The sequence below is a fragment of the Bacillus rossius genome, chromosome 1, assembly GCF_032445375.1.
Source record: "Bacillus rossius redtenbacheri isolate Brsri chromosome 1, Brsri_v3, whole genome shotgun sequence".
Taxonomy (NCBI): Eukaryota; Metazoa; Arthropoda; class Insecta; order Phasmatodea; family Bacillidae; genus Bacillus; species Bacillus rossius.
Window position 1 is genome coordinate 368,151,031 of NC_086330.1, and position 26,900 is coordinate 368,177,930.

Sequence of the window (26,900 nt, forward strand, 5' to 3'; positions counted from 1 at the left end):
CTTTCAAAATTATGGTAGTATGTTTTTTGTAGGTTATTTCTGTACATTTACTTTATTCTAATGGCTTAAATCCTTTAAAGCGTTATAAAGTAGAAAATATTTTTTTTTTAGCCACAGGTGTAGCCATCCAAAAATTGTATTTTACAATCCCTGTAAAAAGTAAATTTGGTGCAGTAGAAAATTGTGTGCATGATTTAACTTTATTTAAATTTGATTTAGAAATTATGTAAAAATTGTGATTAAATTTTGCAATAGTTTGATTAATACAAACTTCATTATTGCAGTGTGACAAAAGTTATGGTCCCTTCAGGTTTGTATTATTGAGGTTTGACTGTAAACAACAATTTTTGTTGGGTGGATATTTAATTAATGCACACCCAAAAAAAATTGCTTCAAAAATGTAAATATATGTTAACAAAAGATTGGGTGAACAGTAAAAAAAAAAAAAAAAAACTAATATGGCATAACAGCACACCAATGAAATTGCAAGTGATCGAGTTAACAGAGGTCTGTTGGAAGAGGATACACACATGATGTAGTGTTAGGGGCTCCCTTTGATAAAGAGAGAAACATCCCTGCAGCACAAAACAATAGCCAATACTCAACCTACCATAACCAATCCGCTTTAACTCCATGGTGCACAGCCAATGGGGAGACAGCTTGTCTGCCATTGGCTGAGCAAGATGTAGCCCTTTCTCTGATAAATACCCTCATTTTCCAGCCCCTTCTGTCGCACCTGTGTTTCCGTACCATGTGCGTCTCTGCCTGAGGACGGGAGCAGATAGCAGTTCCTGAAACGTCGCTTGTTTCTGTTTTGGTAAAACTATTGTGTTCGTTTGTCTTTTCGTTTTGTCGTGTTTTTGTCTCGTTTCAACTTTTGTGCTGAATTATTTTGGGTTCAATATTTTTGTTGTCATCATTTGTGGGTTTTTTTTTTTCATTCTCTTAGTACATTTTTTTATTTGTTTGTTGACCATATTCCTGTTACGGAATATTTTGTGGTGTTCATATACTTGTTGACAACAGCAATAGTTTGCTTAATTTTGTGTGTTTTTTGTCTTTTTTGGGTATTTTTATTTATTTATTTCTTTATTTTAGTTTTTAGTTTTTCTTCAACAGAAAAAGTTCTTAGCAATGGCGTATGTCCAAAAACTTACATCAAGAAATTTTTATTATTATATTTTATATTCAAAACTTTCTCCTGAACTAAAGAACATTGCAGAAGAATATTGTATGTTTTAGTAGCAGATTTTGTGTTCACTTTCATTAATATAGCATTGATTTATGTACACATTTTATCACATCGAATTGTTGAAGCAATTGCTCAACACAATGATGCTTACCATTAATTCACGTGTTTTAATTTTCTATGGTGATAAAAGATGAAATTCACCATGATTAATGACATTTCACTTTACAGAATGATACAGTCTTGGCTGTAAAAGAGCAGACAGTTCTAAATCATGGTATGAGCCAGGGGGTTCCCCCCCCTCCCCCCACAGATCTAATTTTAGTGACCATCTATCTCTCTTCATTAAACATTCACAAAAAAATTGGTTGTCTGTAAAGTTGGTTTACGGACGATAGTTCAACGTGACGTCACTTTGATGAAATGATTGCATACTTTTATGAATAAAATTGAATCATTTTTATTGAATTATCACTATTTTGTATGGATACAAAGAAGGAGTGAAATTAAATCTACAATTTAATTGATAAATTTAATTTAATTTGCACTCATTAATTCAAATATGTTTATTACTTTAACGAAGAGATTATTTTAACTATAACTTTTATACATGTTTGCTATTTAACTTCTTCCAATCTGTGTTATTCTGTTAAGGATAGGTTGATGATAGGAAAAGTAGGAAACGAATGGGAGTGTTTCAAGTTTAATGTGCCTCGAAAAAGTCAAATCGATGGTTGTTCCAATCGAGTGGAAGAGAGATAGATGCGGCGCAAGCGTACAATGAGCGTAAAGGGACACAGCGTAACAGGACAATGTGCGTTACAAGACGCTTTTTCGTGCATCAGCCGGCATTCGATTTATTAAACGTCACGTCAAAAACAAAAGGGTTCAGAATCTGCTGGCTACTGTAAAGGGAGTGTAAGAAAGGCAGGGGGTAGACTACGTTGCTGGCAATTTTCAAACATTACTTGGTACATACCTTTACTGTGACATGTCACACAGTGTGCATATAGCACCTAATTCACGATTAAAGGGAAGCTAGAAACACACATGCCCAGTGGGTCACGATATCAGCTTGTACCTTCATGCCAGAATCACAGCAGCACGATGCGAAGATGATGCGACAGTAAAATATTGCGTTATTGTGAACATACGGTTTTTACCCACAACCAAAAATGTATACGAACTGTTTCTCAAAAATTATGACAGCCATCCATGCTTGCAGATTTTTCTAATCTTTTCGTTTGAAAGAAATTTGCTTTGTTCAAATTTAACATTCAATTTAAATTTACTGTGAGTAAAAATCATGCTAAAGATTTCACAGATAAGTTTAGTAAACAAACCCTTAAAAATACAAGAATAATTATAGAATTACCAATGCACCATCTTTCGGAAACAAAATTCGGACATCCATTTGAACAGTTTTCAGCTATGGGAACTCAGTCGCATCCGTTGATGTCATAGATAAGTCGAAGGTGATTGGTCAGAAATATCTGCGTCGCCGCCATCACATTATCATGTTTACAGCATAAGTTTATTGTATTTTTTTTAGCTTTTACAGGAAAAGATTTCCGTGGAACCTGGATTATGTTTACAGTTCTTTGTGCCAGTTGAATTGCTGAGAACTGCTGTAGCTAAAGACTGAGAACCGAGACGTCACATTTCTTGGCTTACACAAATCTATTATAATAGGTTGAGCGTGAGACACCGCCCAGCAGAGGCATTATTTTTTGTCTCGCACTCAAATCCTCCTTGACCTTGAACCCTATGAACACTTAAGTCAACTACATAGTTAAGTTGTGAACTTTGCTACAGTTCAGATGTATTTACTTTATCACAAACCACAGGTCATACATCAATCATATTATTTTAGAAAATACTTTTATTAGTTTTCACATATGCACACAAACAAGTAAAATATTCAGTTTATCTTAAGACATTAATAACAAAATATACACACACAAAAATCATAATATACAACTATCATTTATCTGGATGCTCATTTCAATGTTTTAACATAACTTTACAGAGTCCAAAGCAACTTAACTTGACTAGAAGAAGAAATTTTACTACATACAGCAGAACCACATTTTTACATTCCCAGATTGTATAATTTCTTGCAGTTGCAGTCATATTTAATGGTAATGCATTTACACACCTGCATTTTACTAAAAGGTTTTGTGGTTTCTCAAACCAATATAGCTTTTCTTACTGTTACAGTTGGTAAACAATAATATTTTTAGTACATTTGCAAAGTAGAGTAGGTACCGCAAAAGCAGTGAAACATGCCTGTGTAGTATGGATGTTTCTACTGTGATATGCAGAATAAATTGCAGTAAAAAACTGTTTATTACAACCACCTCTCTATTACGACCCCTTTTAGAGGAACCGTGACACATTTGTTAGAAAGTTGAAAAAAATTTTCAAAGCACCTTGTGTCAAGTTTCTTGTGGCGAACGCAGTTTGCTGCATGCGACACCCCCTCCCCCTTGTTGATACTCTTCACCGTCGAGTGGACATACATAGCTGCAATCTTGATGCACATTAACCTTCCCCCCCCCAACCACCCTTAGTTTCTAACTACCTCCGGTAATATTTTTCTTGACAGCACAAAAGAAAGAGTGCCTCTTTTACCCAAGCACTGCACTGCATTCCCCTTCTCGCATGAGCGATAACAAAGAATGTCACGATGATTAACCTTCTTGACCTCTCTGGAGTGGTTTATAGTTTTGGCCCACGTCTAATGAATTAACATTTTCCTTTGGAAATCAGTGTCAAATGGACTTGGCGCTAATTAAAATATTAAGTTGTGCTGTGTTTACATTCAGTAGTAGGTGGTCCAATTTTTTTTTCTTTCTGGAAGAGAAATCTGCTGCTAAAATAAAATTGGGGTTTAATTTTTAAAACTCGTCAATTTCGTGTCAGAGATGACTGAACACGGACTTGGTGCAAAACAGGCATATTTTGATGTGTGTAAGGGTGACGGATGGGTCAATCAGTCCAAAATGTGTATTAAGAGAAGACCCTATTGCCAGGAACCGTGAGAGGTGGTAACAACAAGGTTTTACTGTACATTTCTCTTCTCTTTATAGCTTTTTCTACATTAACATTTGTATCATTTTCTTCCAGTCCTTAATAAAGAATTAAAAAAAGTTTCACTGTCCACAATAAATTACACATTATTTTCCCACAGCAATACATCATGATATGAATTGTTTCTGTTTTCAGTTGAAAAAGATACACTCCCAAGAATGGTTACAAGGTCCCTGGCCAATCACTGATGTATGTTTATTTGTGGTGGAGAGAGTGTTATATTCAGTAAGTCTACAACACAGCTACCAGGAGACAAACTCACCACCTTCTGATTAATGTTCACAGCAACTATTGAGAATTTAACTCTTAAACTTTCTTAAACTCCTCCCTTTTTAACTCTCCTATAATCAATAGCTTGAAGTTTCCTCAAACTTGTAAATTTCTTACGTATGATATCGAGGTATTCAATTCAGTCGCTGCGACTTCTACATAGCACCAAACTTTCACTTTGAGATCTTGACACAAACTACAACATTGTCGCAAGACTTTAAATAATGACAACTCAATACATAAATATACATGACTCAAATGCATATTAATACCATGATTATTAATCATTTTAGACTTTATTTTCTTATAACTTCAATGTCTCATTACAGTAAGTATTGTGGTATTCAAAGTATTGTCATTCCATATATACTTCCATATGTTCTTTCTAGTACACTGTCTCTCCTGCTAAGGTTATTGTATTTACTATTTAGCATTTAGTATTTACACTTAAATATACAGTATTTATACAGCTTTAATGATATGAACTTATTCAAATAAAAATATATAAGCAAGACTTCAGTATGTACAGTTGGTCACATAACAGATAATATAACCAACTACCTAATAAAGGCACTAAATTATTTGTCAAGCATTCTACATACACACAATTTATTTTTTCTTCTATAAATTCACTGATAACTGATCAATTATGTGGCACCGAGTATGTATGTCAACTATCAAGCCATGAATTTTTTTTAACCATAATTAATTCAGCAGAATATCTATTTTAAACTTCTCGAGATAATGAAATAATTATGTACATGAAGGGGGAAAACTTACATTAAAGCAGTTCCTTGAAAAGACATCTCAAAAGCACACTTATGAGTGTAAAGTGGAATCTCAATGCAACTTATGGATGATTTTACAATTGCAATACATAATTTATAAATCTAAGAAAATTAATGTATTTTCATGTGACAAGGTTAAATAAATTATATAAAATACACCAATTTTAAGTTTACAAAATTTAATATTTTGGAAGTAAAAGAGACTTAAGTGCAAATCTGAGTTGAAAACACACATGTCAAAAATGGGCTCTTGTGGCATGAGTATGTAGTTGTGAATATTGGAGCAATGATGGACAAAAAAAATGAATGCATATTCATTTTTTTTACATTATTAAATTTTCTTATGGCATACAGTGTAACAGCAATGGCCTATATACAAAAAAAATATTTCAAATAAATCTCTCCCATCACAAGAATCATTTAAAGTGAGGAAATATTGCTATTCAGCCTAAAGCTCTCACGGCAGAAAATATCACGTTAAAAAATAACTGAAGTGTCAGAGCACCCCCACAGACTACAGCAACTGAGACACGCATGCACACAGCTCTTGATGCATTTATGCCCTTCCCATTTTGGCTACAAGCCATCAGGTAAGTGAAAAAATGTATTTCACAGTAGAAGTCTAACTTTGAACACCAGTTAAAAAATTTAGTAACATTTCACCTTAAAATCAAACGTGTGCAGCAAAGCATTAAAAAATAAAAACAAACCATTAGTTTATGATTTCAACACTACCGTGAAGAAAAATTTACACAACGCTGTCTTCAACCCGACTCCTGAGAAATGTTTCTTGAAAAATATGGGAGATGGCCAATTTTCAACCACAGTGTTATCAACTTAAATTTGTTCACAGAAATGCACGACAATGTCCACATCCACAAAGTACCAGTCAGAAATTCTGCCTAGTTCAGGGGCATGGAACAGTGCATTTCGCCTGGCTACACGAAACGGGAAAAATTACCAGCAAGAAAAAGTATACCAAAATTTGTTTTTACACATTAGTTACAAGCTTACAGTGCTGCCTATAATATGTTTTTAGATAACTATTGCTTGCATGTATTCTATTGAATTATTTATAACTGCAACTACCTACATCTAATCACCATCAGAAATGCTATCTTTTAGTCTAGGAATCTGCTGGGGTTGACAGCACTACCTACCAATTTATTCTGGTACAATAATGCTGGTACTTTGCCCTGCTGGCAGTACCCACTTCATCTTGCGGAGGCCAGGAAGAAATGCACCTATAATTAATGACAAAAAGAAATCTTAACAAAAAGTATACATAAAAACATGCAACCAAAGTGTCATCAAGAGAATTCAAAAAACTTTATGGTATAAAACAAGGGACTGATATGCTCTGAAAAGATGTACAGTGATCTGGAAAACAAAAAATAGTGTAGATAATTAACTAGGGAAGAGTAAATGAGGGGAATGTAAAATTACAGTTCTAATGTATATAAAATCAAAACTGACATCATAAAGTTTTATATATTTTTTTTTAACAGCAAAGTTAAAGATAACACAAATATATTCAAACAAAATATGAAAATAAAAAAATCTGAGCATCAGTTACAGATATGTACATAAATTATTCATACTTAAACATAAAAAAAATATTCTCATGAAATAAATAAATATGAAATACAGACACGTATAACAAAACACTGAACAGGTCTTAAGAAGAATGGATAATTCAATGAATATGTTCCAAAAATATTTTTGATCTGCTTATACCATCATACAAAAAAAATACTAAAAAATAATAATATTAGAGGATTAATGATTATAAATTATATAACAATTTTATAGTTATATTTTGAGACAAAATTCTGTTACAAAAAAATTTTTCTCATAGAAGTACTTAGAAACTAGAAGTATAATTTTTTGAGAGCTAGTAGAAAAAAAAATATTCTTAAAATATTTTTTGAAACATTCATTAACGTAACAAATTATGTATCAATTCTCTCATATTAGTATGTTAGGATACATCCAAACAAATCACAACAGAACCTTTTTATTAAGACTCTGTTTATAATATAAATATATAATCAATAAAGTACTGAAGAATAATCAAGACATCGCATATAGGCGATAACAATAATTAATTACTATTGTGACAATAGGTATTCATTTACTGGCATTAACTTTTGGTTTAGCAAGGTGTCAATATCAAAATATTTCATATCAACATATTAGAACTCTCAATTGACTAGGTAACTAGATGTCGAACAAACCTCAATCGCAATAAATGAGAAATTCAATCAACTACTGAGTAATGAATTCTTCAATGTAATTAATTACCTATTTATAATCAATGATTCAGAGAAAAGAATTAAAATTTTAAGAAATTTATTACAGCAATTTTATTATTTAACTGAATACCTAAAAACATACCAATAACTCAAATTTAACATGATCTCAAGTTTGAGACAACCACTATTATAAGAGCCTTCAGTTAAAAAAAGCCTACTTCAAAAAATAACCACCAAAACACTATTTATTAATATTTATATTGTATGTACTCTAGATTATTCTTTAATCATAGTGTTTCGCTATTCGCAAATTCGTTTATTTGCAGTTTTTGCCTAGAATACCTTTTGCTAGTCAATTTTAACAATAAATGAAAAAATATGTGAAACAATTAAGTAAATAAGGAAAGCTATTCCTCTAGAATCAGAGCGATAGTTGAAATTATTAAATATGTAAAACCCTTATCAAAATTTTATGGTAAAATAAAATCTAATAGTGATACCAAATTAGATTTTGTACATACTATAAACAACATTCTTGCTTTTAGAAACACATCCAATTGACAAATGATACATGAATACATACCATGTGGGAATTTAGCATGAATAGAAAAAAAATGTTATGTACCTACTAATTATTTTTAAAAATTGTTCCAACAAAAACCAACTTGTTTGATAACTCATAAAATTGTTATTATAGCGATCTTTGCAGAGATTCATCGCTTCAACATGAGTTGTGTGAATGCTCAAATATTACAAAAATGGAAGCCAATCATTTATCTTTTGGTCCTTCACAAAAACTCTATACGTACACTGTCTGAATTTACTGCACAGTTAATGCAACGTTTGTCTGAATGTTTGATATGTACAATGGCTCCAATATACATATAAAATACAATATATATCATGAAAGTAATATCATTTTAGCTATCTATTATTTATCACAGACATATGTTACCACAGAAAATATTTGCGAACATTACGAATTATGTAGCGGAAAAATAAATTTTGGCGTCAAGGAACATCATACATCAATACATACATAAAAATCACAGTGTCCAAAGCACATGTTTTTAGTATACACATAACCAACAAAATTATAATTCCACAATATGATGCATTTAAAAGGATAGTGATTAAAAAAAGCTGCAATACCAACTGTGCAATGCACACATCATCAGTAGCATAACAATAAATAAAATTTACAAGACAAGAGTAATTAGTCCAAAACTTGTGTCTGTAATTCAGGATATTATGCTAATTAATGCTATTCAATTACTGAAGTGTTACAAAATAGACCAATTGTCAGAAAAAATCAACAAAACAGTCAAAAGATCCCACAAAGTTAAAAAACAGTCTTAAACCCAAGGCAAGTAAGAAGTCCACATTACAAACAAAGCATTTTCAGCGTTGTGCTGCTTTACTGACCTGACACACGTCCGAATGCACCAAAGGCACCAAATTACAGTGGGTACTTATTTAATCTTGCACAGACATCGAACATCAAACAACAATTAATATTTCAAATACTCCAATGAAAAAAAATTGTTAAAGGTATACATCCAACAAATGCTCACCTATAGTTGGTTCATTATTAAATTAATACTTTTGAAAGCCCCGATTTAGTTTTCTTTTCACCAACTGCTTTCGCCAACTACAAAATTAACGTTATTTGAGCCTAGTGACTTATGAAATCATTACAATTAATTATTACTGCACCAAACCATAGGCTACTATAGCACACATAAACCCAATTTTAGAGGTGAATAGTTATATAGTATCACATGATTTAGAGGATGTAACTATGAGAACTAGCAGGAGTACTTTCAAAATGAATTTTATAAAAATCTCAGATTGGCCGGAACAGAATGTAGCAACTTTGTGTTATCTCTCCAGAAATGGTGATCATTTAATTACGTACAAACAAAATCACTTTACTGACAGGCATCACAGTAACTTCTGAACGACAGCAGTCACAGAGAGCCGTTAGTTGTCTGAGAATTTAACAAATAGGCTAGGATTTTATTTTGTACCAATATATATAAATGCCTTAGAAGCACAGTACCAAGGAAGGTCAATTTTGTGCTAAAATTGATAAATGTGTATCCAAATACTTGCCACTTGCACAACAATTATTTAAACCAATGTAAATATACATTTGAGTTTGCACCTTTCTCAATCGCTTAACCGAAACATAAATCTTTATTTAAAAACCATTCATAAAAAAGTATTATGTTTTTGATTTAATACAATTTTTTGGACATACACCATTACAGATTTGCAGTGTTTGTCATGGAAACAATTCAAGAATGTAAAATAAAAAGGAAACAACGAAAACTTACACCCACCGAGAACAAGTCTATATCAGTCGATGTCGAACACATGGACCAAACTATGAACATAAACAGGTATTATGGGCAACAATGAAAAAAGAACAAACACATTCAAACTTAAAATATAAGACTGCTTAAGAACTCCATAGAAGGACTTTAGGCATGAAAAAAAAAATTTTTCTTAACCTGTCTGATATTTTAAGTTTGAATGTGTTTGTGCTTTCATTGTGTTGCCCATAACCGTTTAGGTTCATTGTTGGTGCCGTTTGTTCAACCACTGATTCCGGCTTGTTCTATGTAGGTTAGTTTTTATTTTAAATTTTATTTTGCATCTTCAGTTTTTCCTATGACAAAACAGTGCAAAACTGCAATGGTGTATTTCCAAAAAATTGTATTAAACACAATTCTCCAATGCATGAATCATTTTAAAAAACACTTATGTTTTTTGTCGCCAAAAGAATTCTCGACCAATACAATAAAATTTAGTACAACAATCTTATAGCAGGAAAAAGGCTGCATTATGATTGGATTAGTGCAGACTACGCACATAAAATAAAATTTAAAAATTTAATCTGCTTCTATTCACACTACGAACATAAACTTACCAGCTTGAAAAAAAAATCTTCATCTTCGGAATACACTAATACTTTTACATATATATAAAAAAAAATTATTTCAGGCACTTGTGAATCACATTAAAACTATGTCCATTGACAAAGTATATGTCCAATAGGTATAAAACCGATTGCAACTAGCCATTTGATTTTCCACTTCATTTAATGTCTAAAACATAAACATTGTTGTTCCTTCAAATACGTACTAACTTTTTCTAATTATTTAAAAATAATTTTAATAGCCTGATTGAGTATAACACTGTGTTCCTAAATTACAAATTCTCACAATGAGAACGAACAGCTAGGACACGCTTATTCTTGGGAAGAAAAACGTAACTTCAGGAAACAAAGATTTAAAATACTGAGACCAAACAAGTTTCACCACTTTAAATCATTTGAGAATACTGAAGCTTTTTAAAAAGTCAATAACCTGAACTTGTTAACCTGAAGCACAGTATACAAGTGCTATATATTTAAAAGGGAGGAAATTACTTAAAACAGTAGATGCCAAAAAACAGCTCCGTGATCGAGACAAACACACACTATTTACTAATAGGTAATAAACACTAATACAGGAACAAATAAATTATTGTAATTTACAGCGTTGTTAGCAACAACTGACTACATAAAAACTAAAAAGTAAAAAATAAATACGAAGGAAAGTCACTACATATACACTATACAGCAAATTAAATCTAGCGAGGTTACAAAATATCTCATACTTGAGAGAAATCATTACAAGATGCTGTCAAGCATTCAGGTGGCCAGATGCCCGCCGTTTAGAATTTAACCAGCTTCTTTCAGTTCTCGGGCTGAAACAAGGAGAATCTTAGGCATCGGAGGTGTAAGTACGAAGTACGAAGTTCAGCGTAAAAACAGAAGATCTGAGGCAGGACAAGCTACTCTCTCGACTGCGAATGAGCTTCACCACGCTCAGTTGAGGAAAGCAAGTAAGAGACGAACAAAGGGGAGAAAGACGTAAAAGGAAAGTTGCCATCTTGGATTTCACCGTTTTTAGCTTGTAAACATTTAGCATGGTTTTCAATTGAGAATTTGCCTTTGCTAAAGCAGAAAACACACATAAACAGACTTACTGAGACTGTAAAACAGTGACTCTTTGATTATTTTTTTTTGTTGTAGAAATTTTTCAATAAATTTTACTTAATTTTTCTAAACCTCGATATTTTCACACGTTAAACTATTTGATGGAGCAAATCACTGTCAACTTCAAGTGTTGTAAAAAAAAAATTTATGAAGTATGCCTAAAGAGGTCAAATTTTCAATATGAAACTACGATCGGAAGATGGCACCTTCCCGAGCCCTTGGCGAGCGCGCAGCCACAGTGTTCGAGAAGCGGGCGAGGGAGGCCATCAGCTGGTGCGGGTGGCAGCCGCGGGGGAGTGCGGCGGGGAGACCCTCCTGGGGTGGAAGAAGCGGTAGTAGACGAGCATGAAGCAGACGCCCAGCACGTACGACACCGCGGCGCCGCAGGTCAGCGGCAGGAAGAACCACCGGCCGCGCGTCTCGTCGCCGGCGAGCGCGGCCCACGTCCCGACGGCCGCCATGTTCTCCGCGAAGCACAGCGAGTAGAACACCAGGAAGCGGTTGCGGGTGCGGCCCTCGCCGGGCGTCAGGTACGTGAAGACGTAGACGAGCCCCAGCACGAAGGAGAAGAGCGTCTCGCCGACCTTCTGGCGCCAAGGGTCGCCGCGGGTCGATACGCAGAACTGGGTGCGGTCCAGCACGGAGATCCACGCGGACATGACGAGCCAGTGCACCACGACTGCGCCCGCCATCCAGTAGGGGCACACCGACGCTATCGCGCTGATGGACAGGATGCGCGACACTGCACAGGGCAAATACAGGGACTTGACGTGTGGCAACAAAGATGTGGTGCACCATGATGATGATAAAGTTCTAATTTAGCAGCAGAATATTATTTTAATACCATAAGTAACTACAGTAGAATCCCACCGATGCGACCCCCCTCTGATGCGTCCATTCCGTTTATACAACCGTTTTATGAGAAACCGTGAAAAATTTGAGCAGAGAAAGTCGAAAATTTGAGTAAAATCGGCTGAAAAACAAGTCTGTTACACTTTGTTGCGCACTATGTGTTCACGTTTATCTTGGCAAGCACTGTACTGTAAGCAGGCAGGCATACAAAAGATGGCTAAAAATAGATACCACCCCTCTAGACTGTCCAAGCTAGCCAATACCGGTAAACTGCGCGCATCAGCTGATAGCATCTACGCGCGCGTCTATTGCTGTCCTGGTCCCTGCCTTTGTCTTGCGACTGGTTAGTGTGATTGGGGGGTGGTTGGTTGGGGGAGGGGACCATTCCGTTTATAAGTCCGTTTTTCTGGAAACCGTTAGGGGTCGCATCAGCGGGATTCAACTGTATATAAGAGAAGTATATAAGAGAAGGACCTTCATTTTTGTGTCACTGTATATTAATATTGATATGTATTTATGGTGAAGTACTGGAAACTTTATGAAGTAAAAGCCACAGTACTTTCCCCAGAATTCCTAAAATTTTAATTCATATTACTGTTATAAGTGCGAACTCCTTTGAAGAATATGTCAGTTCCTTTGGGTAGAATTCCCAACCAAAAATTACTAAAAAAACCCCACACCCATACGAAAGCTTGAAAAATACCATACTTCCACTGAATTTACCCACAAAACTTTAAAAGTGAGTTATGTCATATTTTTCGCAGTCTTATTTCAGCTTACAGATGACAATTTGATACTGCAAAAATACTTACACTGGTTACTAAAAATAAATTTCAGTGAACATGCATGCAGAATTGACAAAGCAATGTTTTTCTGCACAATATGCAAGATTCCACTGTTATCATTTCCATCATGACAACATAACTAACACTGCCAGTCTGAAAAGAAAATTAAAACATTTGTTTATCGAATTTTGAAAAAATACATTGTTTGTAATCAGCTAAAATACTACAGATTTTTGATTGTACTTAAAATTAACACATAACAGTTTCTGTTCCTTACTTTTAATTAATGTACATAAAAATCAGATGTAGAATATTAATGGTACATTTATTTACAATTAAAATATATACCATTTTTAATTCATTAAGATACTGCATAGTTAGTTAAGTCATTAAGATACTGCTGTGCCGGAAATTTGGTTTTTCGACAACCTTTATTTAATTGTTATTATAATTTTAAATTATTTTTGGAAATTTTATTTTTCTTTATAATTTGGTTACTTTGGGTGATTTACTCATTGTTAGGCTGGTGTACTCTCCTTAGTTAAACTTTGTGCCAGTAGACTGAAGCAACTTTCCCAGAGACCTATCGGATCTTTTGCAGATCTAAGACTTCATTGGCAGCCCGTTTGACATTTCTCTCGTTTGCAGGCACGTCCCAGGTCTGTAACATTACTTCACTTCATGACTAAAGCTGCATACAACAGCTCTGGACGAGTTGTGACCATTTCTCAGAGACGAGCTGACCATAGCCTTTACCGTCACGAATACGTCTTAGGTTCACTCCCCGAAAGTCACGGCTAGGAGGCCCGTTCCCAGCCTGGTTGCATTTTCTGCCCCCCCTTACTCCACCTACACCCCACCTGGATTCTAAGAATTCAGCTCCAGATCATTAACCGGTCGTACACCTCGCCAGGCAGCGACCGGCGTCAAGGACGACTTGCATAAAAAAATGTGTGTGCAAAGATGGCACCCTACGACATCTAGCGGCAGAAACAGTAACTTCTTATCTTGGCCGCCAGAGTGCAGCACCTGACTGCGCCATTAACCCCTAGTTTAAGCAGGACGGCTTGGGCGAGTCTATTCTTTTTTATTTCAGACACCCCTCAACAGGTAGCGCTAAAGTCGGCCAGTGCTACCAACTTCGAGACATCAAAGTCAGAGTTTTTTATGATGCCCACTCGGGGAACTTCGGAACCTTTCGGTCCAGACGTCCCAGTCCCCCCCTCCACTTTTGGTTGAACATTTACTTTTAATTACGAGACGCGGTTCTTCGCGACACACTTCGCGTCGCGACTGCAGACGGATCGTTTGTGATTATCGGCGGATCAATGCACTGCAAGACTTCCATCCGGCCGCAACCGATGATGTAGTTCATTAAATAAGGGATGCTATCCCTGTAATCTTTTTAAGTAGTTTAGTCCGTCTGCATAGTACAAAGAGTAATAGTTATTTTCTTTTAAATCATTTTATTTTTTTGAAATGGTAGAAACGTCCGCGCCAGCCACGTATTCGCGGGCTCCAGTTCCTGACTGGCGACGCCTCAGAAAATAGAAGCCAACTTCCCTGTCTGACAGGGTCCGAGAGCCGGACGCCGAATTGGCATTTTCACCACCCTTCCTCAACAACACACAGGCGCCCTGGCATCATGTTCCCGCGTGATCTCCGGGAAACGAAGCCCCGACCTCCGGTGCTACTGTATCTTTCAACCTTTTCTGAACTTTCTTAAATTACGCCGTCAGACAAAGTTCATCAGATAAACATAATTTCTGTACTTTAAGTATATATACTGGGATAGTTTAAACATATTTGTATTTTTTTATTATTGGATTATGTATTTTTCTTTTAATGAAAACTTTTTATAATTTAATTTCGGGTCGACCCATATTTCTTTTTAAATATACCTGAGAGCTAATTAATCAAGTAATTGAAATTGTATGTTAATAACTTTTCTATCTGTTATAAATTTTCCTTAAATAAATTTTGACGTGATTATATTCAGACGGAATCACACCTAGTTTCTGTTCATTTCTAATATCATTGTGAAACCTTAAAGATCCCCAGCACACTGCATAGACAAGATTTTATGTTAAATTATAAGCTGAATTAACATCGAAGAGCATGAACACAAACCCACACTGGAAAGGAAAAAATGGCGGCAGCCACATAAATGCACAGGGATTGTAATGTAATCCATAGACTAGATTTCTCAGAAACCAGTAGGAATATAGAAACACTGTTTTCAGGGTAAAAATGGGAACATATCTAGTGTCCGGAAAAAGTATTTCCGGTGTACGCTTACGGCTCCACATTGTGGTAGCCAGTTTAACTCTGTAAGCATACGGCTCACTATAAAATGCCCCAAGTTATGGTAATCAAATTGTTCTGTACTATCTTGAGCATACAATAAAAAAAATATATTTAATGGGATTGGGCGCCTTGTGTTATGAATGATTAACCTAACCTACTGATAATTAGTACCATAATAAAATAAAAACAACATTTATTATGGTAGAATACTCAACAATAGTAATCAACATGACTCTAAACACAGATTTCTCGAATATGTCCAAATCTATGTTCAGTTACGTTGGGCTCATGTTTATTAATTTTCAAAAGTCTATTTGTTATTTGCCTCCAGCTAGTCAGACACGAGACTCTGACTCCTAGGACTACTGGACCTGTGTGCGACAGTTTGATGAAATAGTTCGTTGTTTCTAATGAAATTATTGCAAACACATCAATGCTAATTACGTGTGTGATTTTAATATTGTTCACTGGGACGGAGCTATTGACTCAAGGCGCAAACGTCTCTAAATGATGGTGCAGCCAGCCATACCCAAGTCCTGGTACAAGGGAATTTCTCAACCTTATAATTCGCAGCAAAGTCGTCGCCGCACGCTGCCTTCATTTGTTGACGTCCGTAGTAATTCGTTCTCGCGTTTAACTACACCTGTGTAGTTAAACACGACGCTGATCTGCTTCAAACCACCAAATTCCGCACCGGAATTATCGCTGAATCACGCCATATTCTAGGTGTCAGAAGCACCTTTTTCTTAATATTTTAAATTTTGCATTGTCGGTATTATCCCGCCAATCCAAACGTAGATGCTAGGCGTCATTATTACAAACGACCAATTATAATGTTATGTTTCGAACCACGGCTGAATGTTGTTGATTTCAAGTGTCGTTATGGCAACGTCCGAGGCCGCTGACGCTCGTGACCACGCCAAACAAAACACTGCCGAAAGTCCGGGAACGAAACACAAACAAAACAAATGAGCATCAAAAATCAGTTGCAGTGAACCTGTAAATACCGTAGTATTACACCCGGAATTTTGTCATTACTTCAGAGAAAAGTCGCGCCTGCGGGAACCCTGCTGTAGGAGAGTGAAAGCAAGGAGGCTGCCTCGTCACCTGTGATGGGGAAGTGCCAGAGGAACTGCATGACCGTGCCCGGCCAGGATATGTTGTCCTTGTCCTTCTGCACGAAGCGGATCGAGCGGTGGTAGGATGCCATCGACCAGCCCATGCTGAACAGCGAGCTGAGGATGGAGGCCGCCTGCGTCAGCACTGCAAGCCCCCGCCGCCTGTCAGCGCTCACCCGACTCGCCGATACGTGTTGGCACGGTAACATCCACAAACATTCCTGTCCGCGTCGGTCTTTTTTTATCGCCCGACAAAACTTGGTGTTAATAACTATTCATATTTAAGTCACAAAATATTTGATCCTCTCAGTTCGGAAATAATTTTTGAAGCTATACTTCTATCGGCGCGTTATGAAAAAAATGATGAGTGATATTTTTTACATTGCGCACGCAACATGCAACAAAAATTGACAAGATACAAAAAAAGCTACATACTAATACAAATTATATACTGTATGTGCTTTTGAATTTATGGGTACTTTAGTGACTGATACTGAAAAATGGTCCATTTAATTAAAAACATTTTTTTATTGTGAATACAGTATTAGTGTATTTTTAAGTGCATTTATGTAACTGAGGTTATGTTCTTGTATGTATAAATTGTGACATTATTATTTAATAAATAATTAAAATTAACTAATAAGAATAAACATTCGGCATATTTATTGATTTTTAATACTATGTAATTAAAATCTATCCCAATTCTTTACCAAATTAAACAATAAATGTTATACATGTGTTTATATTACTATTGAATACTGAGTATGTACGTATTAACATTTTTTTTAATTTGATTGAATTTATACTTTACCAAACATATTTATAATATCACTTGAGTCCTTTTATTATTTTATTTCAATTAATTATTTGCATTCAAAATTAAATTTAGTTTTTATTACACCAAGTTTAAATTCTAACACACGTACGTAAGTACACACAACCATTTTTTTTTTAAAACACCAACTTTATTTTACATTAATCATGATGTTAATAAACATTTTAAAACATGACGTCCTCTAAATACGTATATAAAATATATACAGGTTCAAGATACTGCCCGAAGGTGGATGTAGGATTGGCGGACTGCCTTGCAGGACACAGAAATGCCAGCTGGTGTTCTATATAAAAAAACTGTGTTTCACTATTATTAAATGAAAATATTGTATGGATAGATAAATTAGTTATTTCACAGTCTGAGCTTAAAATGTCAGCAATCTGAACATAAATTTTAACACAGGTTAAAATAAAAGCATTCACTGTCCGAGTTCTAGTGGGAGGCCTACTCACCCTTTCAAGCTTTGATGAAAGTGATTTAAATTAATTCCATTGTCACTGACATAACTTTTGTAATTTTATTTATTTATCAAAGGAGAGAATTAGATATTTTAAATACAATAACCATACAGATAATACAGGGGCGTAACAACTAAATTTGCAAAGGGGGGGCAATATACCTTTTTATAAAGAATCATCGATCCCCCCTATTGAAGCGGGGGAAAATGGTGCTATTTATTTAAGCAGTTTTATTATCTAAAAATTGATTACACAGCACTTTCTTTGCCCCCGCTTGCCCCCACTTCAAGGTTTCAGAGGGGGGGCAATATACCCTTGCCCCCCCCCCCCCCCCTTGTTGTTGCACCCCTGAGATAATACATCAAACCAAAACAAACATATCAGAAAAGTGTTAAATAATGAAAATTACACTTACCAAAAAATATTAATAGCACTGTCATTGATGTAACAAAAAGTATACATTTGTTTAGTAACAGTCAATGTTCTGGTGTGTGTAGTTCAAATTACAACTAATTCAATAAATACAAATATTAAACAAAAACTTTTGTTCTTTACTATTCTACATTGAAGAGTTTCCTACTTGATGTATACTCCTCTATACAGCAATTTGAAGTTGTCGCTGTTCTATTAGTTAGTTTGGCTGCATCTAATTAATTTAAGGTAAGTTTCAATGCAATTTTTTGGACATACGCCATGGCAGCTAAGCAATGTTTGTAAAAGAAAAAAATTCAAGAATGCAAAATAAGAAATAAAAATGAAAACTTAGTGCAACTGTTTTGTCATAAGACCTCCTACTGTCTTTGTCGGTGCTGTCGTCGTTGTGTTGTCTATGATAAACATTTATTTTCATTGTTATATTTGTACGTTGCTGCGCTGTCAAGTTGTTGTCTATCTGCATTTACTGTTCTTGTTGAAACTGTCTCGTCATCGTTAGCCCTGTGTGTTCATCTGTGCTGTTAATTTTTACATTCCTTCCACGGAATTCTTGTGCTGTCCAATATTTAAGGTTTGAATGTGTTCATCTGTCTGGCATCATTTTATTGTCCATAATACATGTTTAGTTTCATCGTTGGTTTTATCTTTTTGACATCAGCTGATTTAGGCTTGTTTTTATTTTTCTTTCTTATTTCACATTCTTGAATTTTTTCCATGACAAACAGTGAAAAACTGCAATGGCATTATGTCCAAAAAATTTTATTAAATGAAAATTCCCAATTGTGTGAAACCATTTTAAGAAGATGATAATGTTGTGAGCTGACAAAAATGTATAATAATTAATATTTTTTTTTTTAAATGCTAGCAACACGGGAAACAAGAGGCCTATGATTCAGAGCAGCTATGGCTCCATGGTAAGTAAACAGTCTGTTAGTACAGGTGGACAACAGAGTGATTTCAGTGCAAATAAGATGATTCGGTAGTTTACTTGGACGGGGCAAATTGAGGACCCCAGCAACGCAGTAGGAAAACAAAAACGTTCTGGAAGCTTTTGTGCAACCACTGAAGGTTCTGTGTCAGACTCTGTAAACGAAATTTTCCAGAAGGAGCAACTGGCCCGAGATGTAGCAGAAACAGATATATGTATAGTGACTCACAAGCTGCAGGGGGGCTTTTTTGGTTCAGGGACGTCAGTTAGCGTGTAGAGTCCACGAGAGATGCAGGGGACTGCCCTGTACCAGTGATCTGTACTATGAGTTGTAAGACTGACTTAAGACAAGAATTGTAATCTTGCTGTAGAGTAACTTGTATTCGAATGTAGCCAGCTGTATGCCTCATTCGTATTAAGTGAAATAGACAGCAAGAATTTTTTCTGTGAGCAGTAGTCAGGTAATTGCCTTTCGCTCTCCTACCTACCCACTCAGCAGAAGAGGTATCCATTCCGTTCGGGGATACGACAATAAGTAGAGACCCGAAAAAATTTGCGGGTTCATTACATGCTATGCTAAAATTCAAATAATTATACCTTGGTGCTGCTTCTGCCATTGGTCCACTGTTAATCCGGAGGACCGAGGGCCAATTAGAGACCCTCGCTCGTAGAAGTGTTGAATCACAGGCCACCCAGTCGTGAGGAATCACAAGTCGGCAGCCAATAGAACAGTTGGCATTTGCCCGAGTGTGTAGAGGATGTCGGAGTCATCCTGGAGGTCACTGAACCCGCGAATTTTTCCGGTCTCTAGCAGTAAGTTGTTGGACCGGGAACTGCGGACGGAGCGCACCTTGCAGGTCCCCCAGGCGACGGCCCGTGTTGGCCAGCAGGATGCTGATCTGCAGCACCTGCTGGGGGGCCGCCTCCAGGAAGCACTCGAACACCCGCAGCAGCGCCACGTCAGAGTCCTCCTTCAGCATCAGCTCGTAGAACCTGCGCTGGCCGTGCCCGTCGCGTGCCTTCTCCGCGCGCCGCGACTGCAGCGCGTACGCCAGCGACTCGCAGTACCTGCCGTCACCCGTCGACCATCGCACTGCCTCCATACACCCAGGGGCGTAGCCAGGGGGGGGGGGGGGGGGGGTTTAGGGGTACAAACCCCCCCCCCCCCCCTTAGCGCCAAATCTTTAATTAATTTTTTATTCATCACTCAAACAAATTTCATATTAAAATTAATAAAATTTTTAACATTACAATATTTAAATTTAAGTACCGAAAACTGCTAAAACAGCACTATTTTACACCTTAAAATCCAAATTTTCCCGGACCCCCCGCTTTAATACGGGGGGGGGGGGGGGGATGCCCTCTTAACCAGACACCCCCCCCCCCCCCCCAATACACAAATCCTGGCTACACCACTGCATACACCAACAACAGCCGTGGTAATTCTACTGTTAACAATAATATCAGCTTTTATAGGATAGTTTCTTATTGTTTAGTCATTTACCATCAAAAACCCAGCCTGGTGTGATCCCTGCCGGAAATCGAACCAGAATTACCTTAGATTCCACTCGTACACGAAGAGAACCCAATTAAAAGGAAAATAAAAGTATAATAAAAATGGGTAAATCTCCACTGGATTTAATGAAAAGAGGAAGTTAAAGAGCATAGAATAAAAGTATTTTCGGAATTTTTAATTTTTTTTTAACAAATATCGCCCAACTATGAAAATTAAAAAATTCAATATCTCCTAAAGTATTTGGAATTTCTTATCTCTGCCGGGTTTAATGAAAAGAGGAAGCTAAAGAGCATATAATAAAAATATTTTCGCATTTTTAACAATTTTTTTTCGCAAATACCACTTAACTACATATTTACCTAAAAATGTTAGCAGTAAAAACACATTCAATTAATAAATAAATATACGGATACCTTACTTCAAACTGAAACTAATTTACCGCAAAACCAAAACTGCAAACTACCCCAAAACTGCAAACTACCTACCCTTGCAGCAAGACACCAGCCAATAATATTAGCTCTCAGTTGCACAGCCAATTAGAGAACTGCACGCCTGTCGTCGGCCTGTCTGCGCCCGAGGACGTTAACAAGATCTCGTTCCGGAAACGTCGCAACTCTTTCGTTTAGCCACATCGCTGGGTTCGCCTGTGTGGGTGGCTCTATGTTGTCATTGTGTTATCTAGAGGGACCATCTGTTTGTCGCTGAGTTGACCAAGGTCTTTATTTACTGTTCTTGTTACAACTGCATCGTCATTGTCAGCCCACGGAGTTCGTCTGTGCTGTGAAGATTTTACTGACCAATTCCTTCAATGAAATTCTGTGTATGAACGCCGTATGCATTTTACTTTTAAAATATGCTTATTATAGCTTCTTTTCAAGTAACCAGTGTAACCAGCAATGGTGTATGGCCATAAAAGTTATCTGACATCTTAACACCCCCCTACCCATCACAATTGCCTGTACGCTACATATCAAGTGAACCACCAAGCTCTCTACCACGCATTCATTATCACTGTACAGTGATGTCTGATTTGCCAAAAGAAACTGTCAAAATCATTTGTGAAGCAAACCATCATTAACTTATGTATATTGTAATTATTATTTGTTAATGTTTTAACATACATAGTTTAATGGACTGCTACAACGTACTATTCACCATCAATCACTTCCGCATCCAAACCTGAACATGGTGTTATAACGGGCCGTTTTCCAACGTTGAGAATGCACCATACGTGTGCATATATATTTTAAAGGAATTTGACAGTATTTAAATGCAATAAGCATACATCTTTAGTAAAATGTGTCAGTTGACAAACTATTTTGTACTTTAACTGTTATTTCTTATTACTGTCACCAAAAGTAAGTACGTTCTAAAAGGATTTTTGTCCAAAAACTTTTCTACACACAGTTAAGCTCACTTGCAAAAATTATTGACAAAAAAATATGGCTAAGTGAAAATGTAAGCAACACAATGACATTAGATAGGTAGTGTAAGTTTATCATACAAATCAGAACTAAAACATTCTGTAAAATTACGCATCTAGTGATTATTTCTGTATGCAGATGAAATACCTGAAGCTGGTAGGAAAGTAGCACTATCTGTATGCCTCTTATAGTAGATTTAACCTGGTTTACTCTTTCTTCATCTTGATGTGTATTTCTGGTGATATATAAACTATAAAACTTCGAACTCTCCAATGCAATCGCTGCTATCATAAATGCAAAAGTGTGTCTGTTGGGTTTTCCTTCTTTCACACAGCAATGGAGCAATGGGTCGACATGATTTTATTGGAGAGATATATTTTATGGGCCGGAGATTGATATAGGCTACTTTTTATTCCGAAAAAATTTATGGTTCCATGGTAATTGGGATTTTTCATTGTTGATAACATGTGTGTCCATGGCAACGGTCATACCATCCGTTGCTTGCAGTTCGGGTTGGATTTATCCATTAGTTAATATTTCCACTAAATTTTTACTTTGTTTTGTTTTGTTACTGTGTTTTTTAAGGGTTTTAATGCTGAGCGTCTCGCCGGCGAATGAGCTGCTGAATCGCAGGAAAGTCGTGACGAACAAGCAGATTGTCAAGCCACTTCAAAAGCCGCTGCATAACTGTGCAGTAGCTTTCCTATTAAAAACACTTACCTACCAGGCTAAATATAAAACTTCATCTGCCCGTGCAAAGGCTGATTACTGGAGCTACATTTAAAAATGATGTCCCATTGATAAGCAGTGAAGATAGATTTGTACATTTGATAAATTATTTGAACATCGGCCCTCCATGTGCTACTTGCGTTACTACCTGAGAATAGGCGCCAGCTGGAACAGGAGCACCAACACACGAATCACCCAAAGTCCTGTGGCTTTCTTGGCGACAGACACGTCATCTTTATCCATGACATACCTGCGGACAGACACCCCAGAAATTAAAACACAAATAGGCAACTCTTTCTAATTTTTACTAACTCATTCATTGTTCTCCACCAGCTTTCATAATGTCATTTTTTTCCCCCTGCAACTTTTAGTGGCTTCAATTTAAACGAAAAAAATATATTTATTAATAATAATTTGGAATAAAAGTTTTGAAAGCGGCTCAGATTTAAGTTATTATATTTAATATCTTTTATTTCTTAATGTTATTAACTTTTGTTGTTAATGTTTAGTGGTGTAAATATTTAGATTTTAGTTCTTAAGCTATTAGTTTAAGTTACTTTAGTGTATAAGTTTATGAAGTGTGATTTTTGTGTAGTTGTGCCATTAAGTAATTAAATAGATAAATAAATAAATATGTTTATTAATATAACCCAACATACATTTAGTAACCCCGAAATAAATATATTTAAAAAATATGTATTAAAAAATTATGGAGTTAGGGATTAAATTTAACAAATAATTATTATAACTAAACATCACAATGTAATGTTAAAAAAAAATTACAGCCATACATTCAAACATTGTAAACTACGCCTGACAGTACATCATAATTATTGCTCTAATAGCTCCATCAACTGATGAGCAAGTGAATAAAGTACATTTGAACCAAAATGTAAAATAAAAAAAAATTAATAGTATTGTTACTAATGCAGACCGGACCACAACACGTGGCAGGTTCAGAGCTGGCTGGCAGCCCCGCTCGGCCACTGACGTAAGGCATGCCACGCGTGCCTGGTCGGATTACAAGGGTCCTCGCTACCCACCCCCCTGCGCTCCCCGCGCACCGTCCCGCCTCGGGCTATCGTCACCTCTAGCGGCCTGGGAATTCCGGGCTTACAGAGGCCGCCGCGAGGAGTGGCGTGAATAAGCGTCGCAGTTCTGGGTGTTTCGGGCTTTGGGTCTTCCCGGGATGACGCGACACGTCACAGCCGTTCTCGTACCTTCGAGAAGGACGCCACGGGTACATGAGTGACGACGCCGGCCTTCGCTGGAGTCACGAGGGTTCGGAGGGTTCCGCGAGTGAAGGGATGTGCGACATCCGTGCAGAGGATCAGAGATCCCTCGAGAGCGGCGCGACGAGGAGCGACGGTATTGTGAGTGCGCGACTGTGTGTGCGAGGACAGGTGTGAGGTAAGGGGCGAATCACTGTTGAGTCTAGCTCCTGTGAGGAGTGCGAACAGTGGAACTTGACAGACATTGAGTGACTTGCGAATAAACATTTTTAAGTGCAAGTGATTGGTGATCAGACATTTTTAAGTACAATTATTTATTAGTAATTAATAAAACTATAATCAAAACTAATTTGGCCATCACTTACGAACCCAGTTCTCCCCACATTATACTTGTTTAAAAAATAATAATAATTTGGTAGTATTCACAATGATTTTGCTTTTGTTTATGTAGGCTGTCAATACTATACAAATGCAGATTTTGTAATGTAATATCATTGCATGCATTAAAATTTAGTGATAGATTGTTTAAAACCTTAAAAACTTAAAAGATTTACAAGACACATGGCTAAATTACGAAAAATCAAATAACTAAAGATGGAATACAAAGTGTCTATTGTTAAACTATATCTAACTCATCTCCGTGCTATTTACAATTAGGTGATATGACATCACTGTTAACTACGGGGCCTTCCACCTGCGAATTACAAGCATTTAAGCATTGTATAAAACTCAATTTTTCACTGGAATTATTTTCTCCTCCTAATCTAATTCAATTACACATTGTCTGTATATTCATTTTTTAAAGTTCACAGGGCCGGTAACAATAACACCAAGTAACTGACTGGTTACTTCGTAGATGGTACAACTCATGCAAGTAGTAATCAACTACAAGTCATTAATCATATGTTAACTCACAACTAAAATTGACAACTAATAAACATAAACTTAAAGGTTCAAGTTACTGTTAGTACTTGCGACACTCACATTCTAATACTGATAACTGTGTTGAGTAACGCTGGAAACAATATGAAAAAAATCGTCAAACCGAATTCCAACATTTGGCCTGCAACGTAATAACGACAAGAAAGATACACATCTATTCCAACGTCTATAACATGGCTAACGATAGATACTACTAAAGCAATTATTTCCCAATTGGTAACGTGCATCTCTGGTCGTGGAAAATCCACTTCGTCGACTGGCACTGATTTCTCTTCTTTTTTCCGGAGAGAGGTTAAACTCTCATTTTGACTTTCTTCGCGTATTGAAGACATATCGGAATTGTTTACTCTAGACCTGATTTTAAGCATTTGAGAGCAAACACATGGGAAAGTAATAGAAACTGAATTTGACTTTCAGACGATTCCTCCGTTTATTCATTTGGACGTAACATTCTTTCGAGCAAGCAGACGACTTTGTATTCTCGCCGCAAAAAAGGAAACCTAGATAATTTAACAATCGTCAACTCAAATTTCTATTAACGCGCATTTCAGCCTACGCAACCAGAAAATAAAGATATAAAACTATGCCACACTTTTCATTATTTACACTTTTCACATGGCAACCTCGCAACCCTATCACCCAACCTCACCAGCTCAGCTGGCGGCGGTGACAGACGGCTGTCCCGAAAAGGGTAGCCTACGATTCACTTGTCCTTCTGGACATACCCGAATACTCACGTTGGCAAGCCTTCTTTCAACAGACGAGAGAGCCAAACGCACGATCGTGCATCTTCGGTTTTTTTTTTTGGTTGTAAATAAATATACAACCCATGATAACTAATGGTCAATTAGATTAGGTTAGCTACATTATAAATACTTTAAAACATTGTGGACGGTTTATTTGGTTAGGATAGATACATTAAAAATATTGTAAAATCATTTCATGGTTGCTTAGCAAATGACTTTTTAATATGTAGCTATCCAATGCTAGGAAACCGTTACAATTACCATATTCTCCAACTCTCACAGATCCGGGAGGAATTAAAAAGGAGTCTCTTTCTCCCTTTTCGATGCGGCCATCGTGAAATGTCTCATACAACTGGAGGGACTGAACGATTACAAATATTTGACAAATACCTGAACGATCTGTCAATTGAAGTCCCAGGCTTAGGCCAGACACCGGAGGTTTAGTTGGACAGAACTGCAAAGTTACTTCCGGTAATCGTTCACACTCTACATTATACATGAAAATCCCAGAATGAAGGGGTAGCAAGGAGGGTGCGGGAGGAGGCCGGCAGTAAGGCTGTGGGTACAAGCAACGTAGATGTGAACAGGCATGAAGAGGGCAGGGATACGAAAAGGGGTACAATAGTTAGACAGGAGCCCGAAGTGATTTTCCTGGGCAGCTCTATTGTGAAGGGGGTAGAATTGCAGGGGGTGGGGAAAGGAAGTATATATAAAGCTGCGTTTGGGGGTGCAAAGATTAGGAACTTGGGGGAGAGGGTAGGCTGCATGAAAGGAAGCAGTAAAGTTAAGGTGGTGGTTGTTCATGTAGGGGGAAATGATGTGGCTGGTAGAGTGGTGGGGAGGGAAGTAGAGGAGGATATGAGGGGGCTAGTGGGCAAGGTGAAGGAGAAGTTCCCTGTAGCTAGAGTTGTGGTCAGTGGGGTACTAGTAAGGAGGGGTATAAACTATGT

At 36.6% G+C, this 26,900-nt stretch overlaps 1 protein-coding gene across 2 annotated transcripts; it reads right to left on the reverse strand.

The window, feature by feature from the left end:
- Positions 1-7,242: 7,242 nt before the first annotated feature.
- LOC134528408 (XK-related protein 4-like) lies at positions 7,243-25,922 on the reverse strand. 2 transcript variants are annotated; one of them, XM_063362008.1, is made up of 5 exons: positions 25,854-25,922; positions 23,179-23,280; positions 20,212-20,429; positions 16,695-16,850; positions 7,243-12,385 (listed from the first exon to the last, which is right to left on the reverse strand). In XM_063362008.1, exons 2-5 carry the CDS (start codon positions 23,271-23,273, stop codon positions 11,910-11,912), a joined length of 945 nt encoding a protein of 314 aa, XP_063218078.1. In that variant the 5' UTR covers positions 23,274-23,280; positions 25,854-25,922; the 3' UTR covers positions 7,243-11,909. The 2 variants fall into 2 exon arrangements, with proteins under 2 accessions (XP_063218078.1, XP_063218077.1); XM_063362007.1 differs by having other exon boundaries at positions 25,247-25,908.
- Between the last annotated feature and the right edge of the window lie 978 nt (positions 25,923-26,900).